At 38.5% G+C, this 16,450-nt stretch overlaps 1 protein-coding gene across 5 annotated transcripts in view; it reads left to right on the forward strand.

Moving 5' to 3' along the window:
- LOC130265005 (transient receptor potential cation channel subfamily M member 6-like) overlaps positions 1 to 16,450 on the forward strand; it is a 55,484-nt gene that overhangs the window by 14,281 nt on the left and 24,753 nt on the right. For 2 of the 5 annotated variants that reach the window (XM_056513725.1, XM_056513724.1), the window contains exons 3-11: positions 610 to 648; positions 6,647 to 6,827; positions 7,174 to 7,387; positions 8,186 to 8,310; positions 9,060 to 9,231; positions 10,528 to 10,702; positions 12,008 to 12,131; positions 13,180 to 13,252; positions 13,365 to 13,465. In XM_056513725.1, coding sequence (XP_056369700.1) covers positions 610 to 648; positions 6,647 to 6,827; positions 7,174 to 7,387; positions 8,186 to 8,310; positions 9,060 to 9,231; positions 10,528 to 10,702; positions 12,008 to 12,131; positions 13,180 to 13,252; positions 13,365 to 13,465 — 1,204 coding nt within the window. Of the gene's footprint in view, positions 1 to 609; positions 649 to 6,646; positions 6,828 to 7,173; positions 7,388 to 8,185; positions 8,311 to 9,059; positions 9,232 to 10,511; positions 10,707 to 12,007; positions 12,132 to 13,107; positions 13,253 to 13,364; positions 13,466 to 16,450 lie in introns of those variants that run through there. The other 3 variants (XM_056513727.1, XM_056513729.1, XM_056513728.1) reach the window with 3 other exon arrangements.

Genomic DNA, 16,450 nt, shown 5'->3' on the forward strand with positions numbered 1-16,450 from the left:
CGGCAATTAACCTTACTATGCTTCTTAGATTTGTTGCTCTCAGTCTGGTAAGCAAAATAGGCATGGTATCTGATTAAGAGACTAAATTACATGGAGTTACTGCTTCACTATTTTTCCCTTCCTCAGAATAATTGCTGCTGGTGATCACAATTTCCTGATACAGAAATTTTTGATCATACTGGTGTAGAGTATGAAAAGACTAAGGAAGAGATCAAGGCCTCAACCTGTACTTTAGGACCTGAGGAACCAAACATAACTTGGCATTCTGTATTATGTATCTAGTGAATGGTATGGCCCAGATAAATTTGGAGAGATGACGTTCTGAGAATGCAAACTTGTAGTTTTGATCATATGGTTTTGAAAGTATGGATAGTGTAGCATACATAAGATAAATAACTCATCTATGAAATGTAGATCTGATATAGTCTGAATTGTGAAATGCCAAGAAAATCGCTGAAGTAGTACATTTTCCAGGGTTTAGTGGTGGAGATGACAGTCGGTTTTGTTGTTGATGAGAATTCTTTCCCTGCTGAATTGATACTGTAAGAACAGCATTAAAGCTGTTTTATTTTACACAAGCATATATTAATTATCTACATTTTATCACAGATGTCCTGCAGGATGCCAGGTGTGTCAGAATTTAATCAGGTAAGAGTGCATAAATATATATGAACTATTTTTAGAGTGACCTAGTAATAGGCAACCCTAGTCAAGAAAGTAATGACAAGGGAAATATCCTCCTTGTTTTATGGTCAGAGCAGCCTTTCTAGGGTGACTAGCAAGCTGGTGTCAAGTAGTCCCATAATCTGTATTGCACATGATTATCTACCTTTTCATTATGCTTCACATTTCATTTTGCTTCTAAGATTTACAAGAGTGACGCTTTACAAAGAGTAAATAAATTAGTCCTGAAAATCAGATCACTGTATAGGGTTGATATGCAGAATGTGTTTCTGTTCTGAGCTCGTTCTAAGAGAATATCTTACTTTAGAGCAGAAGAAGAGATATTCAAAGATTTTTGCAAGTTTTCCAATAGAAGAAATGTAAAGGATATTTTAATGCTTCGTGCTAAGATGCAGATACTCAGCTGGGTATCACAACTAAAGTTACCTTGTCCTTCATAATAAAGTAGTTTAATTTCATCTTAGTCAAAACTACAGCAGTTCTGTGGTTCTCCCTCTCTCCCCCTCAGGGGAGAGAGGGTCTGGTAAGAACAGACCCTCTCTCCTCCTCAGGGGAGAGAGGGTCTGTTAAGAACAGACCTGTTATTAGAGGACCTATTTATAGGTCTGGGAAGATCAGTAGGACAAAAATTAACCCACAGAAGTGGAAAACCAGAAGATCAGTTTTCACCAAGTCAGTTTCCTAGTCCAACACAGTTTAGCTGCATAAATGTGAATACAACACTGGGATAGGGAGGAAGAGAAACAGGAAATGTGAACTCCAGTGGATGGATTTGTTTTTCACCTTTTTCTGTCAAGACATCCTGTATATTTGTGTGTCTTTTATCTTGTAGTTATTTCATTCAGTTTTTGCTGAGCACTTTCATACTGTTTAGATTAATATGAATCCAATTTGTTGGTCTATGTTTGCAGAATGTGTGTGGGTGTCTAATGTGCATTTCAGTCAGCCCATATCTTGCAAGTATAGTTTCCAAATGTTAGCTGTTCTTGTCTTCTTGGGTATCTCAAGGTGTACAGAGAGCTTTGTTCTAGGAGAATTTTTCTGTTCCTAACAAGGAGAAATAATTTCCATATGATTGTTGTGACTGGTTGTATTGTATTTATTAGATCAGCAATGAAACAGGTTTCAGGCCTCCTGAGTTCTGTAGTTTTCCACAAGAGTCAAAAAATCATGTGGGTATACTTGATGCCTACTATAATTTGACCTAATATTGTGGACAAATAAAATCTCTTAATGATTTCTTTTGTAGAGAACTTCCAAGGTTTGCAAGCGGTTAGTGAATGGGTTATGCAACTAATTTGCTAATTCTAAGTAGAATTACTCCATTTAGAAGTCTCTAATCAAATATGAGTAACTTACCAGCCCCTTTGTCCATGCTCCCCTGGTGAGCTGAAATAGGTCTCTATCTACTCTTCTGTGCAGTACTCACAAAAACATCCCAGACAGCAGATAGAATGGAGTCACTATATGAGTATTCAGAAATGAGGTTCCAATTTCCTGCATCCTTATACATCTCAGATGTTCTTGCAACTATATAAGTCACCTTCAAGGCATAAGCTTCTAAATCACTGCCTGTTAGAGCACTGGATATTGTAGTCTGACTCCAGTTACTTTTACTTCAGTGTCAACTTTTTGGGTTTTCCCTTGTTGCTCAAACTGTGACTTCTCTAGTAGCTTGCTTTTATGTTACTGATGATGTCCCTACCTTCCCCAGTAGCTTGGTGAGCTTTTGAGGCAAAAAAGGCAAAGTCATTGCAAAGATGCTTTGTATCAATGCTTATCCATGTATCCATAGACCACAGGGTTACTCAGGCTGTCAGGGATATGGTCTCCAATATGCTCAGCCAGGGGGCTCAGACGAGGATGCTTCATTCAGGTGTGTGAAACGCCCAAGGATGGAGATGACCCACCCTCTCCAGGTCCTGACTTTACTGCTGGGTTATCCTCCTGGAAAAAAGGCTTTTCCTTATTTCCAGTCTCAGATTCCCATGTTTCAGCTATGCTGCTCCCTCTCACCCTTCAGTTATTCAGAGGATACCCTGATCTTCTCAGCCTTGGAATCTGGCAATACAAGGGCATCAGCCAGCTCCCTCAGCACTCTGGGTGCAGTCTGACGTATGTGAAACAAATGCTCCTGTGTTATTCTGGCTCAAATATCCTCTCATCCTCCTAGTGCCCCTTTACCTTGAGCCCTCTCTCCCAGAGTGTAGGAGGCTTCCTTCTCCAGTTTGCTTTTGCAGAGCATTGAATCAACCAAATGTAATTTGCCCGGGTTGAAAATGGAGTGCAGACCTAATTTCATGGCTTCTGGGTATCAAGAAGTGCCTTACTAAAGCAGCTTGCTTCCTGCATTTCCTTCAGGTTGTTTTGGCGTTTGGTTTGATTTCTTGGTTAGTTGGTTGGTTTTCAAAAATCTGTTTCTTTGTCACCAGTTAGTTCTCTCTCATCTCCACTGAAAACTGTCTCTTTTAGAATGTATATCTCCAGAGTCTTGCAGATGTTTACATCTAACCTGCTCCTAAATGGCCAAATAGTTCACCTGAGTCATGAGGCAGTTGTTGTGTTTGGGTTGTTGAAGGATATTCAGTTTCTTAAAAGAGGAAAAGTGAGGAATTTATCTCCATATCCTAGGGTATATATTAACTTCTGAAATGTCTAAAGGAGAACTGGGCTGTCAGCTGTCACTGTAAATTACACTGAAGATAATCCTGTAGAAGAGACTGAGCCTGTTGAAGCCTGTGTGAGAGTAATGACTGAATTTGGTATCTGGGTTATTATTCCAGGTTGAAACTTTAATAGTAACTGAGTTACTGGTATCTTTCTCTCCTGTTTCTGGCTAGGACAGGGTTAATTGTCTCTGGTTTGAAACCAGCCCCCTCCACTACACTTACCTAACAAGAAACAAACCCTCTCCCCACAAGAGAGAAAAACCCTTACCTCTGCCTCCAGCCATGATATGAGCTTGTAAAGAGTAACACCTGGGCCCTAGCCATGCCCCATCCCAGCCAGTGCAAGAAACTAATCCTATCCTGGACAAAAGCAGGACAGGGATACAAAGGATCTGAGGCCTGCCACACCCCAATTGAAAAAGGCATCCTGGCATCTTATGAAGGAGTTTGAGCTGCTTCAGAAGTTATTGGTACCATAGCACCCCTCCTCCTGGCACCCCAAATGCCAGTACTGGGCTGGATGTGCAAAGGGAAAGTCCCTGCCACACATCATGTTTTACAGAGTGCCTGATGTTTTACAGAGCAAGGGGAATGTAACATGTTGTGATGTGAGCTGTGATGACACAGCAAGCTTGAACAAGAAACCCCAATTACCCAGGGATCAGGAACTGGCCCAGAGACAAAAATTTCAGATATTTCTCAGGAAAGGACAAATAGGACGTGACATGTCCTGAGGAGGTACCACCAGAAAATGAAAAGTTATACACTCGCTTCTCTGATTCTTCCTGCTGTGTTGCAGGGACACCTCAAAAATGAGAAGCTTCTGTATTGGAGTCCTGTGTGGCAAATTGCAGAAGCTATGGAGGGACAAAGTGCATCAAGTCAGGTGCAGAGCTGAAAGTCATCCAGCTGGCTTTTGATATCACTGAATGAGAGAAATGGCCAGTGCTCTACCTCTATATTGACTCATGAATGGCAGCAAATGCTCTGTAGGAGTGGCTTGAGTGGTGGAAAAAAACAAATAGACAGTGCAGAGGTAAACCCATCTGGGCTGCTGAAGTGTGGGACGACATCAATTCTGTAGAGAAGCTGGATGTAAAAGCACATCATGTAGATCCACACACCCAGGAGCTGGGCTGCTGAAGACACAACAATGGACTGGTGGATTGGGCTGCCAAGATTAAAATGTCTTGGGTGGACCTGGACTAGCTGGCTCATTGAGCCCCTGACACCTCAGATCATCATGGAAGAGATGGACTCATGGTAGAGGAGTGGGCTTAACCATGGACACTATTTCCCAAGTGATCTGTAACTGTGAAACATGCACTGGGATCAAGCAGGCCAAGAGGGTAAAATCTCTGTGGTATGGAGGAGGATGGTTAAAATATAAATATGGAGAGGCCTAGCAGATCTATTCCACAGACCTCTGGTCCAGAGAGCACTGTATTGCATGGTTATCATATTCCCTGTCATGCACCAACCTCTGGGAAATTTGATGGGACAATGGACGGTTAAAACCACACTGAAATCAATGGTGACTGGACTTTCAAGCACTGGGATCTGCATTTAGGAAGGTCATCTGGTTGGCTAATACCAGAGACTCTGCTAACTGAGCTTGCCCTGACCAATCAAGACCTTCAGGTACTGTAGAAGGGGTGAGAAGGATAAAGTTGCTATGGTGCATATGAGGAATATGTTTGGGAAATCCATATAGATTAGTCCTGTCTCAAGCAAAGCCAAACCCCATCTGTGGGATGGTTTTTGGCTCAGTTGCTGGGTGCACTTGGTGGGTAATGAAGATGAATAGGGAAACACAATGTGTACCTGAGGAGGATTTGATTTTTGAGTGAGCACAGTCTGTGGTATGCAATGTGTGTGCCATAAATACTATGGTCAGTGAGTAAAGACTGCTCCAGATACACCAGTCATGAGCTTGTGATGCAGCTTGCAACCCCCGGACAGCACACCAGCCCTCCTGTCCTGGAAGACATCTAGGACAGACAGAACCCACAGTCATGGACTCAATGAACCAGACAGATATCTTGGAGGGATGGCCATTGACTGTGATACCTAAGCTTGTGTGTGTGTGTATGGGTGTATGTATGTAATCGGAAGGTATATAATTTGGTCATGAGCTAGATGATATAGAATAAGGGGTGAAAAATGTCCTCATTCCAGCCAGGACAGGGTTATTTTTTGCAGTAGCCAGGAGGGGGCATGGCAAGGACCTAGGGGTTATTCTCTACCACCTCACATCACTGCTGGGCGAGACAGAAAGAGAACCTCTTCGAGGGAGAAAGACAGAACATGCTGAGTTGGAAGGGATCCACAGTAAGTGTTGAGTCCAACTCCTGGCCCTTACAGGACTATTCCAAAGAGTCATACCATGTGCTGAAAGGGTCCCTTCTGGGTTGGCATAGAGTGACTGAGGGAGTGGTTAGGTATTGTCTATTGTTAAGGGGTTTCTATGTGAAATGTTCATTTCTTGTGCCATCTGTTATTAGTACTGTTGCCGTTAGTGTTTGTTCTCTTATCTCATTGGTATTTCCAGCAAATTGTTGTATCTCATTCTGTGATCTTTGTCTTTTGTACCTCCAATTCTTCTCTCTAGTGCACTGCAGGGAGAAGGGAAAGGAAAGGGATGAGCGAGTGAGTGGTGTGTGATTTGGACAGTCACAGTGGGAGCATTACACTGAGGAATACCATACCCAAACCATGACAATCTTCCTCAATACTGCACTCCAATCCATCTATTTGTATATGCACTTTGCTAGCTTCCAAGGATTAATATAAAGATCACCCTGAAGTTCTCCTCCTGATTGTTGAGGATAACTCCTAGATCTTTCTTTAGTCCTTACAATAACTGGTGGTAATACTCATAGCAAACCTCAGTCCTACAACATTCCTCTGAACTGGAACACAAAGTATTACTCAGGTCAGAATTTCTGTATGGGACCCTCAAATGGTTACAGAATCACATGGAATCATAGCATAGCTTGGATTGGAAGGAATCTTTGAAGACTATCTAGTCCAACCTCCCCAAATGTCACTAGTTTCCTCAGGAAGAGAACAAATTCTATATCCAAATAACATAATTATTATATAATTCATGTTATTTTGCTATTGCTGCAATTATTTTCAACAGTGAAAATTAACAGTAAAAATTAACTGCATTCCATGTGAGACAACTGCAGTATTTTTCTTTGCAGGAATTTAGAGCTAGTCACTCATAGATCCTAAAGTTGTATGCAAGTGAGTTTGATATAAAATAATTTCTGTTTTTTTAATGTGAGGTGTTGCTGTGGCCGGCTGATTGGAGAACACCCAGGAATTGAATGCAGCTGGCCTGTTTATCAGGCTGGTTCACAGAGTGATGGTGGAGAGTGGTCTGTGCAAAAACACACAAAGATGAGTCCCACAGATGCGTTTGGTACTATCAATTTTCAGGATGGAGACCACACTTACCATGCCAAGGTAATAGGTGCTGTTTTTATATGGCTGAATTATTTTTGTAATTTCAGCATAAGAAAAGGCAAAAATTGGATTGGGTGAATATCAGATTCATTGTCTTAAGAGGCCAGGGGAATCTAAAAGTAAACCAGATTAAAAGGTGTGTATATTTTTATGTTTGACTTCACTGTGATTAGGGATATGCTGTCTGTATTGCTCACATACATTCTTGTGCTATCCTGTTAGGGTCCTATGGAAGCTCTAATCAAGCTCTGCAGGACATTAGTGCTTAGAACTTTGTAACATGTAGCAGTTTCTTCTCATGAAGTATTTAAAAGACGTTTATTTTACCCATTATTTTTCTTTTCAGTATATTAGACTTTCTTACGATAGCAACTTGGATCAGCTGTTGCATCTGATGGTTAAAGAATGGCAGATGGAATTGCCAAAGCTAGTGATCTCTGTTCATGGAGGCATTCAAAATTTCATACTTCCCTCAAAAGTCAAGCAGGTTTTCAGCAAAGGGCTGGTGAAGGCAGCTGAATCTACAGGAGCATGGATAATTACAGAAGGCATCAACAGCGGTAGTGTAATTATTATTCTTCACATTTCATTTTGATGTTTTTTCCTCTGCATAACAGCATGTACATTAAGGTCAAATAGCGTGAAATTGTTTGAAAATTGGTGATGTGTTAATACAAAATGAAGCCATTTTTATATAAGGACCAGTGCATAATTCACAGAGTGGGATCATGTTTGTTTACTGTTGACAGGCATTCTAAATATTTTTATTAAAGGGCAAAATATTCTGCATGTAATAAGGAGCACTGCATTATAGCCAGAACTCATCTGGGTAAATTTATCTGCTTCATTAAAATATTTCATTTCTGTGGACTATGGTTAGTATTTTTGAAACAATTTTCAAAGCTCAATTTAACTTGCGTTTTATAATTGATAAAGTTTTGAATCAGGGTAATATATTAATTAGCCCATTACTAGCTGAAAGTCCCTTTAGACTACTCTCAAAAACTCACAGGGATCAGTAAACTAGAACTGAAAATTTTGCTTCTTTAGCTGCTATTCAATCTGGTGATCTTACAGGAGAACTGTCCTGAGCATTTATGTAACTAATGAAGTTTTATGGATGTGAAAAGCACCATTAGCAACACGTAAGAATGTTATTAAGTAGAAACATGTGCTGAGTTTGGAGCAGTGGTACATTGCACCTGAGCTGAAGTGTACATCAAATACACAAACTGGGTATGATGGGTTGTGATTGAAATATAACTACAGTACAAATTAAGTGGTGCAAAACCTTTCTTGGTGTCCTCTAGCAGGTGTCTGAATATAGAAGAAAAATTATCATTTGATTATCTGTTTAGGAGTGTCCAGGCATGTAGGGGATGCACTGAAAGGCCGTGCCTCACCACACCTGAGAAAGATCTGTGCTATTGGGATTCCTCCATGGGGTATCATTGAGAATCAGAGGGATCTCATTGGAAAAGATGTGAGTTGGATGCATTTTAATAACAAAAGCCTTCATGTTATGTTAGAGTTTTCTTGCATACTTGATTTTCTTCTAGATTAACTTCACTAGTTTGGTATTTTTCTCCCTTAGTAGAGGCCTAGATTTTACTCAGCAAAGGATTTTGTGACATGTTGAGGCATTGTATTTGCTTTTCATGTGTAAATGAATAGCTTTAAAATACTTCTCTTACAGGAAATTGCCATTCCTTTTTTAAATTTTGCAATTATGTAGGCAACTCTCTTGTGTTGAAAATTATGTTTTTCTATATTAAGATTCAGAATGAACAGTTAGGTTAGTAATGTACACAAATAAGCTATTAATAGGTGTATTATTTTATTCACAGTCTATTTTATATTCACAAACTATGACTTTATGTGAAGGCATAAAGTGTACTACTGAAGTAGTAAGGTGAAATCATTCCTGATAAACTTTAGCTGACATATTTTTAAAGGGAATACAGTCCAAGCTATGGTGTTCCAATTGTTGCGAAGAATGTCAGGCAGTGACTCTGAGGATTGCAAAAATAATCAGAAATGTTTTCTGAGGTATTAGTAATGGGTTTGTTGCTTTTAAGAGTCAAATGCTAAGAATCAAACATTTGAGTAGCTCATAAAACATGATGGAGAATTTCAAACAGCCATATTGTAGTGAAGAAATACAAGTGAGGGGACATAAATGGTGATATTTTCTTGGTTTCTTTGAGGACATTTTTATTTTGGTTTTCTCAGGTAGTTTGCCTGTACCAGACTCTTGGTAACCCTCTCAGCAAGCTGAGTACGCTCAACAGCATGCATTCTCATTTTCTAATGGCAGATGATGGGACAGTAGGCAAGTATGGGAATGAAATGATGCTCAGGAGGAATTTGGAGAAGTACATATCACTTCAAAAAATACACACAAGTGAGTTTTGCTGTGGTCTGCTTTATGACAGAAAATCCTTTCCTAAAAGTTGAGGAGGTACTTGACATTTCATGTTACATACTGTACATCTTGATTTGCTGTAGCTTTCACTGAGGTCAAATGTTGACACAAAGAATCAAGGAGTCTCCCACAGTCAAATGTGTCAAATTAATTGCATGTGTCTTGAAGGCTAAAACTCAGGAAAATGAAAATGACAACATTTTTACAAGGCATTATTAATTTGGATGAACTCACATATGGGTCTCTCAGTTGTAGAGACATCAAAATTACTCAGATTATTTAGTAAATATTGAGCATTTTCTTAATATTTTCTTAATTTTCATAAACTTCACAGTTTTATGTGGTCGCTATTTCACCACTACGTATTCCCCTAGCATTTTCTGAGATGGAATGATTGTTACATTCAGAGGAATGAAAATCCTTTTAACCATGTTAACTACTTTTGCCCTCATGACTCTTCTGTATTGTAAGCCTGTGACATCCTCAAGTACAGCAACAAAGAGTGGTAGCAAAAGTAAAACCTTTAATGTTTAATGGATAGCATAACATCCGTCATTTATTTAAAGAGTAAATGAGTTATAGTAAATAAATAATTAAATAAATATTTATTACACAGACAATTATTGCCTTTTATGCACTAGATTGTAAAAATTTTTTGTGGAAGTTCACTCTTTCCTAGTCATTCAAATCTTGAGGTATGTGAAAAAGCATTAGTGTTATGATGTTGATGTTGCTTCCTTTATCTGTCTCACATTATAGGATTGACAAACTTAGAAACTAACCCAGTTTTTAACATGTTCATGTACTGAGCTTCTTAGTCAGACTTGCAAAAGTTCATACTAAGAAAATGTAAGTCAGACTTTCATTTCTATGGTGTTGTACTTGAAATTAATTTCTGTTTATTTTAAAAATCCTGCTCTGTTGCTGTAACACTTGAAAGAGTCTCTGTGTGTAGGTAAATACATGGATATTGAATATGTTGCAAATGGCCTTGCATATGACAACTATTATAAAGGGAAGAGGTATAATTAGAAGGATATGTTTTCTTCCTGATGCTTATAGTTTTTTCAGTAATTTGGTCTTTTTTGATCTGGTTGAAGAATTTTTCTGAAAAATCTTTTCTGAAAAGTTTTAAAATATGTAAGGAACGATGTAAGGTGAAGGAATGATTTCCTCTCCTTTGAACCACATATAAGTATTAATTTCCAGGACGTTTTGATTTTTGTGTGAATGACTGAGGTCTGTTTGTAACTGGTTAGGTGTGTTTTGAAACAGGAATGGGCCAAGGCGTTCCCACAGTGGGGCTGGTGCTGGAAGGAGGTCCCAGTGTGATCCTGATGGTGTGTGAGTATGTGAGGGCCAGCCCAGCTGTCCCAGTGGTAGTCTATGAGGGCACTGGCAGAGCTGCAGACATCCTGGCATTTGCCCACAAGCACACAAGTGATATGGGGTGAGTAGTGCCATAATGCTCCTACTCCTTGGTCTGCGGTGTGGGTAGGAACCTGCAAAGCCCTGTCTCAAAACTGCTGAGATAATTTCTAATGTTTCTAGTGATGATGCTGCTCTGGTCTTTGCCAGCTTTAACTTCTGTGATGGGAGAACGGAGTTCCTTTCTTCCCTGCCTCAAACTAGTGCTGAATTAATTATTCTGCCAAATTTACTATGGCTTTTTTGAAGAGGGAAAACTACAAGTAGATACTCTCAGTTATGAGATTTCTCACCTTTGGTGAGAAACACTCATGGATGACTGCCAGAGTATTGGCTATTGTTCCAGCTCAGCCATGTCTCCACCTACAAATATTCTGTATGCGGACTTGGATTTGGATTGTACAAAACTTTTGAGACTAGAGCTGTGGTTCACTGCTGTAGAAGCCTCAGGCTGCAGTAGCAGGAAGACTAAGTTTTCTCATCTTTGGCTTTGGGTTACTCAGTGGTAGCCCATATTTAGCATCCTTGTCAAGGTGTTATGTACCGCCAGTCCAGTCTCAGCTGCAGCCTCTTTTGAACCTACCTTGGTGAAAATTTTGTATTCAAAATGGACATAAAATATATGTTTGTATAGCCAATTAATATTATATGTGGAGGTTTTTCAAAGTCAAAGAACTTTCTAGATAAAAAAAAAAAAATCAAATTCTAAAGTGGTGCCCTGAGTTCACTCCCATTTAAGAAAATAAACTATTTAATACATTTTATGTCCTAATTGTTTACTTATTGTGTTTTCTGAATATACTTTTGGTTTTGTGGTATTTTCCCCTAATGTGTTGTTCGAGAACTTTTTACTTCACTTGGCTTCCCCTTATATTTATGATATTTTAACAAAAATCCTTCAATTAAGAAAAAAAAGAAAACAAAATATGAATTACAAAAGGACAAAGAAAACAAGAGAGATATGAAGCCTAATGAGCAAATAGTAAGGAACTTCATTTTATGCCAGTTTTTCTTTCTTTATTGAAAGAAAAAGAAATTATTTCCAGTGATATTTAGCTCTACGTTCACATAAAATCCTTTGAAAATTGTTAACTTACTTATGTGTTGTGTTTCCAATAGTTAATATGTATGTTAGGACAAATGCATATGTGATTAATAATTTATACTATGGGATAACTTTGCTTTGTGTTGAAAGAAGGATTGGGTCAACAGAGAATTAGAAAAAGAAAATAAATTTGTGCTATGTTTCATCTTTTCTGAAGTGTCATTTGGGTGGGTACGAAGTATCTAAAATAAAATTGTCATTGAATACATGTCTGTTTTTCAGGGATCTGTGCCCTCAGGTGAAGGAGGAGATCTTAATGATGATTCAGAACGTATTTAGATTGGAACAGAAACAGTCCAGTCATCTATTTCATGTTTTGATGGAATGCATGAAACACAGAGAGTCTGTGAGTAGGGTTCATGTGCTGAGTTTAGGAAGTTTTCATTTCCTGTTACTTTTTTTTGCTCTTTCTCTGGTGGGTTGGTGTGTGCACAGATGTTATCTCTTATATAAAGATAACACAAATGTGTCTGCCAGTTTCTATATTGAGTAGCTCTACAGAACCTGTTTAGTTAACATCTCAAATTTCAGTTTCAGACATTGTTTATGAAATAAGAGCTTTTCTGATTTTAGCAAAGACCAAGTATCTTCGTTTTCACAAGAAAGATCAAGTAATTCCTGTATTTCTCTTCTCCAGTAAAGTCTTAATCATAATTTAGAAAGCTTTTATTCCATTCTTCTACGTACAACAGAATTGTGCTAGAACCTGTCTCTGAAACACTGCTAGTTACTGGAAATCTCCTCCCTCCCTGTAGCTGCTGGCCAATCACTTGAGTAAATTATATTGCCTGTCACCAATCGCCCCCTTATTTTCCATGTGCCTTATCTTAGTTTCCAGAAGGGTCTGTTCCATGATTGTGCAGAAACTGATTGGCCTGTAGTTATCCAGGTCTTAATTTTTAGCCTTTTTAAAAATGGTAGTTATGTTTCCCCTTTTCCAGTTACTTAGCCAGTCTGTCACAACTGTTCATATATGATGGAGTTCCTAGTATATAGGCAAGTAATGATAATTGTACTAATAATCACTAAAATGGAAACTACCCAACACATTTTTAGTATCTTTTGTTTTATGTTATTGAGTGTCTGTTTTCTAGTTGAAAACTTAGTGAATATCAACAATGTTGCATTTTTATGTTTCTTAGGTTTAAAGGTTTAAAGGAAGCAGGCTCATGTAGGCTCATGCAGTAGGTTTATTCCAGTTTTCCTGGGTTGCCATTGCATTAAAAATCAAATGGTGCACTTTCTGTCTGAAACAAAGGGAAATTGTGTCTGCACCCTTGCCATTGTTTGTTTTGAAATGTCTATGATTTAATCTACCACAGCCCATACAAAGAAGAAATAACTGCAGACTTCTCTGCCTCACCTCAAATAGTGTACTTCTGCAATTCTAACAGATCACCGTATTTGATGCGGAGTCAGAAGATGAGCAGGACATTGATTTGGCAATTCTGACGGCACTCTTGAAAGGTACTGAAAAACACCTCCTGTTTTTATCTGGCATACAGCCTCACTTATATTTTCAAAGTAAGGGAGTAACATAAATGTGTGAAAACTGATAGATCCCTCATCTCTCTCCTAGGTACGAATATGTCTGCTTCAGATCAGCTAGATTTGGCATTGGCCTGGAACCAGCTAGATATTGCCAAGAAACACATACTTGTTTATGGACAACACTGGAAGGTACTATTACCTGCTCTTTCTCACTGTGTCTTTACACTTTATTTTAAGGACTGATTTTTCATGATTTGCATTTGTCAAGCTTTAATTAAGGAATAGTTTGATGGTTGGATTCTGCCTTCTGTAATCTGTTTTGGTTTTGGAGGCTCATTATCCTTAAAACAGTGAAGTATTCAACTGCACAGTGCATCAGACCACATTATGTTTCCCAGAGAAGAAATTATATCTAAAATTCCTGTTTGTTTGCTGTGAGCTTTTCTAAGTAGTTTCAGTGATAATTCTGGATATGTATTTTTCAAGCCTGTGTTGGCAATCAGTGGTGATTAGGGCCATTTCATTGTAGCTTAGAATACTCTTTTCTCCAAATGTTAACTCCTGTCCTGGTTTGGAGGACAAGTGTCTGTGAAGAAAGTCAGGAGCTTCTCTTTGAAATGGAGAATGTAAATTGCCTCCCTCCGAATTATTATAATTTTGAAATTAAGGGGCTCTCAGGCAAAGATATGGGAATTAGGAGTAACAGTTCTTTACTAGGAACATTAAAATAGAAATACAGTATTACAAAGAACAATCCCAAAACACTGACAGAGTCAGAATACAACCTGACACCCGTCAGTCAGGGTGTTGGTAGCAGTCCCATTAAATGCTGGTTACAGTCCTCCTGCAGTGGCAGATGTGGTTCAGCTGAAGCAGTGCTCCTGTAGAAGGGTGCAGTTTTCCTCTGAAGGTCCAGAGATGATGTGGTAAGGTCTGGTTTTCCTCTGGAATCCTGTGGAAAGAAAGTATCTTGGTGTTCAAAATCTCAGTGTTTTATCTAGGTAGGAAAGACTTGGCTCCTTCCCTGGCTGGAGCATCTCCCAATGGGATGATGTAATTTTATCAGTCATACAGTGGGACTTAATGGGCCAGCAGCAGATGATATCTTCCTGGAGGGAGGATGGGTTGTGGAAAAGATAAAGATGATTGCCCCACTGGTTTTAAAGATGGCCCATTAGCAGAGACTCTATCCCATGGAGATGAGGATCACTGCCCCACCTGGTTTCAGTGGATGGTGACAGAATACATACTTTCGGTCACATCTTGTATTACAACCTAAGACAACTCCAAAGGGGTGTTGCATCTGTTTTCCTAGCTCTAGACGGAAATACAGATATCCTGGTGTAAATCACCAGGCAAAAAAATAGTAGCGCCATTATTTTAGATTTTTTTTCTTAGAAATAGCTGCAATAAGAAAGCAGTGATCCAATGAAAAGAGATGTCTCTGCTCAACTTAAGGTGTAAAAGAGACCATAGGTGAAGTCAACAGCAGAGATTTTTTTAACAGTAAATGTGAGTGTGGGAAGAGGGGAGAGTGAGAGGTTAAACAAAAGATGCCACCACGTGGATTCTTGCAGTGTCCTGTTGGTTCTTTTTCACCCTGGTTTTCAGAGGTGAGGTCCTGAGTTGCTCTTCTGGAGGTACCACTTTTATACAGTCTAAGTCCTGGGTACTCACAGGATGTGCTCTTTCCTTGTGGGAAATCCCATTCCTATAACTTGAGTTGGCATGTGGATAAGCACTTGCTTCTTTTCTCACAGTTTACCATAGAGGGAATGTTTGTCCAGATGCTAACCAAACCTTTACCTCCATCAGGCCTGGAATTAACTCCTTCCTACTGCAGGATCTCAGGTTCTGTTGCGGTGGCTTACCAGGACAGTCTTTTGGGACAGCTAAGTGCATTCTTTAGGTTCTTTTAGAAGGCAAGCCATTATTCAGACCTTCATTAGCTATATGTGTGTGAAAGAACATACAGTAGCAATTAAATAAATAAATTTAATTAATTAATTAAATTTAAATTATGGATTTCAAGTTTTTGTAGGTAATCCAGTATTTAAGTATAACCCTCCATAAATGATTTTTTTGTGTACATATTTTTGTAGATGACAAATATAAAGCTCTATGTGCCTCAACACATTTTTCTCATTTGTTATATGATTCATATTTTCTTCAAGAAATAAAGTGATCCAAGAAGTACTTTGCAGAAGTACTCCTTAATTCTCTGCCAAGAATTACAAGATTTATTTTTTTCAGTCCTAAGTGTGTTTTCTTCTTTAAAATGTAAATTTTGAAAAAAAAGGCAGTTTTATATATATTTGAGTGGCCATAGCTGGTTGTTTGCTGCGACAAGAGACTTTATTTTCTTTATCACCATATTTTTCGTGGTGAATAAGTCTGAATATATGGAGGCCTATGCTTGGAATGTCTACAATTAAACATCCATGAATTAAAGATCAGATATTGAGAAAAATTTATTAATGAAAAGTGATATCAACCATTGGAACAGGCTTCTCAGGCATGTGTTGAGTAATCAACAACAGAACTACTTAAAAGACACAGATGTGGCACTTAGGGACAGGGTAAAGTGGTGGATTTGTCAGTGCTAGCTTTGCTGATTGACTTGAAGATCTAAAGATCTTTTCCCAACTAAGTGATTCTATGATTCTTCGTGTGGGGGAAATAATAACATTTTTCTAATCCCCACCTCTTCAACGCAGAAGAGTGGTTCAGCCTCTTTACTCCTGGCTTTTCCAAGGTGAACATAAATTCAGTCTTTTCTATATTTTTGACAATATTGCCTACTGTTTTGTGTACTTGAATTTTCAGATGAAAAAGTAATCTTTTGTGATAGGAAGATCAGAACTCAATATTCTCACTTAGATATTTAGTGAGAAACTATTATTTTACAGATTGCTCTGTATTAACCTGAGGATAAATTCTAAAAGGCTGTATGCCTTTTTTACATATTTCTAACTTATATCCAGTTTATATTCATGATTGCAGAAGATAAGTCCACTAAAACTTTTTTCTGACTGTAATTGCTGAAAAGCGGATGGTGTTCTATTTCAGTCTACTGGTCTACTTCAGCAAGTCACTAACTTGCTTCCACTTATTCTGCTGTATTTTTTCATGTGGTTATTATTGTACTCTTGTTATATTTGTCCTTACAAAGTT

Source organism: Oenanthe melanoleuca, chromosome Z (assembly GCF_029582105.1).
Source record: "Oenanthe melanoleuca isolate GR-GAL-2019-014 chromosome Z, OMel1.0, whole genome shotgun sequence".
NCBI lineage: Eukaryota > Metazoa > Chordata > Aves > Passeriformes > Muscicapidae > Oenanthe > Oenanthe melanoleuca.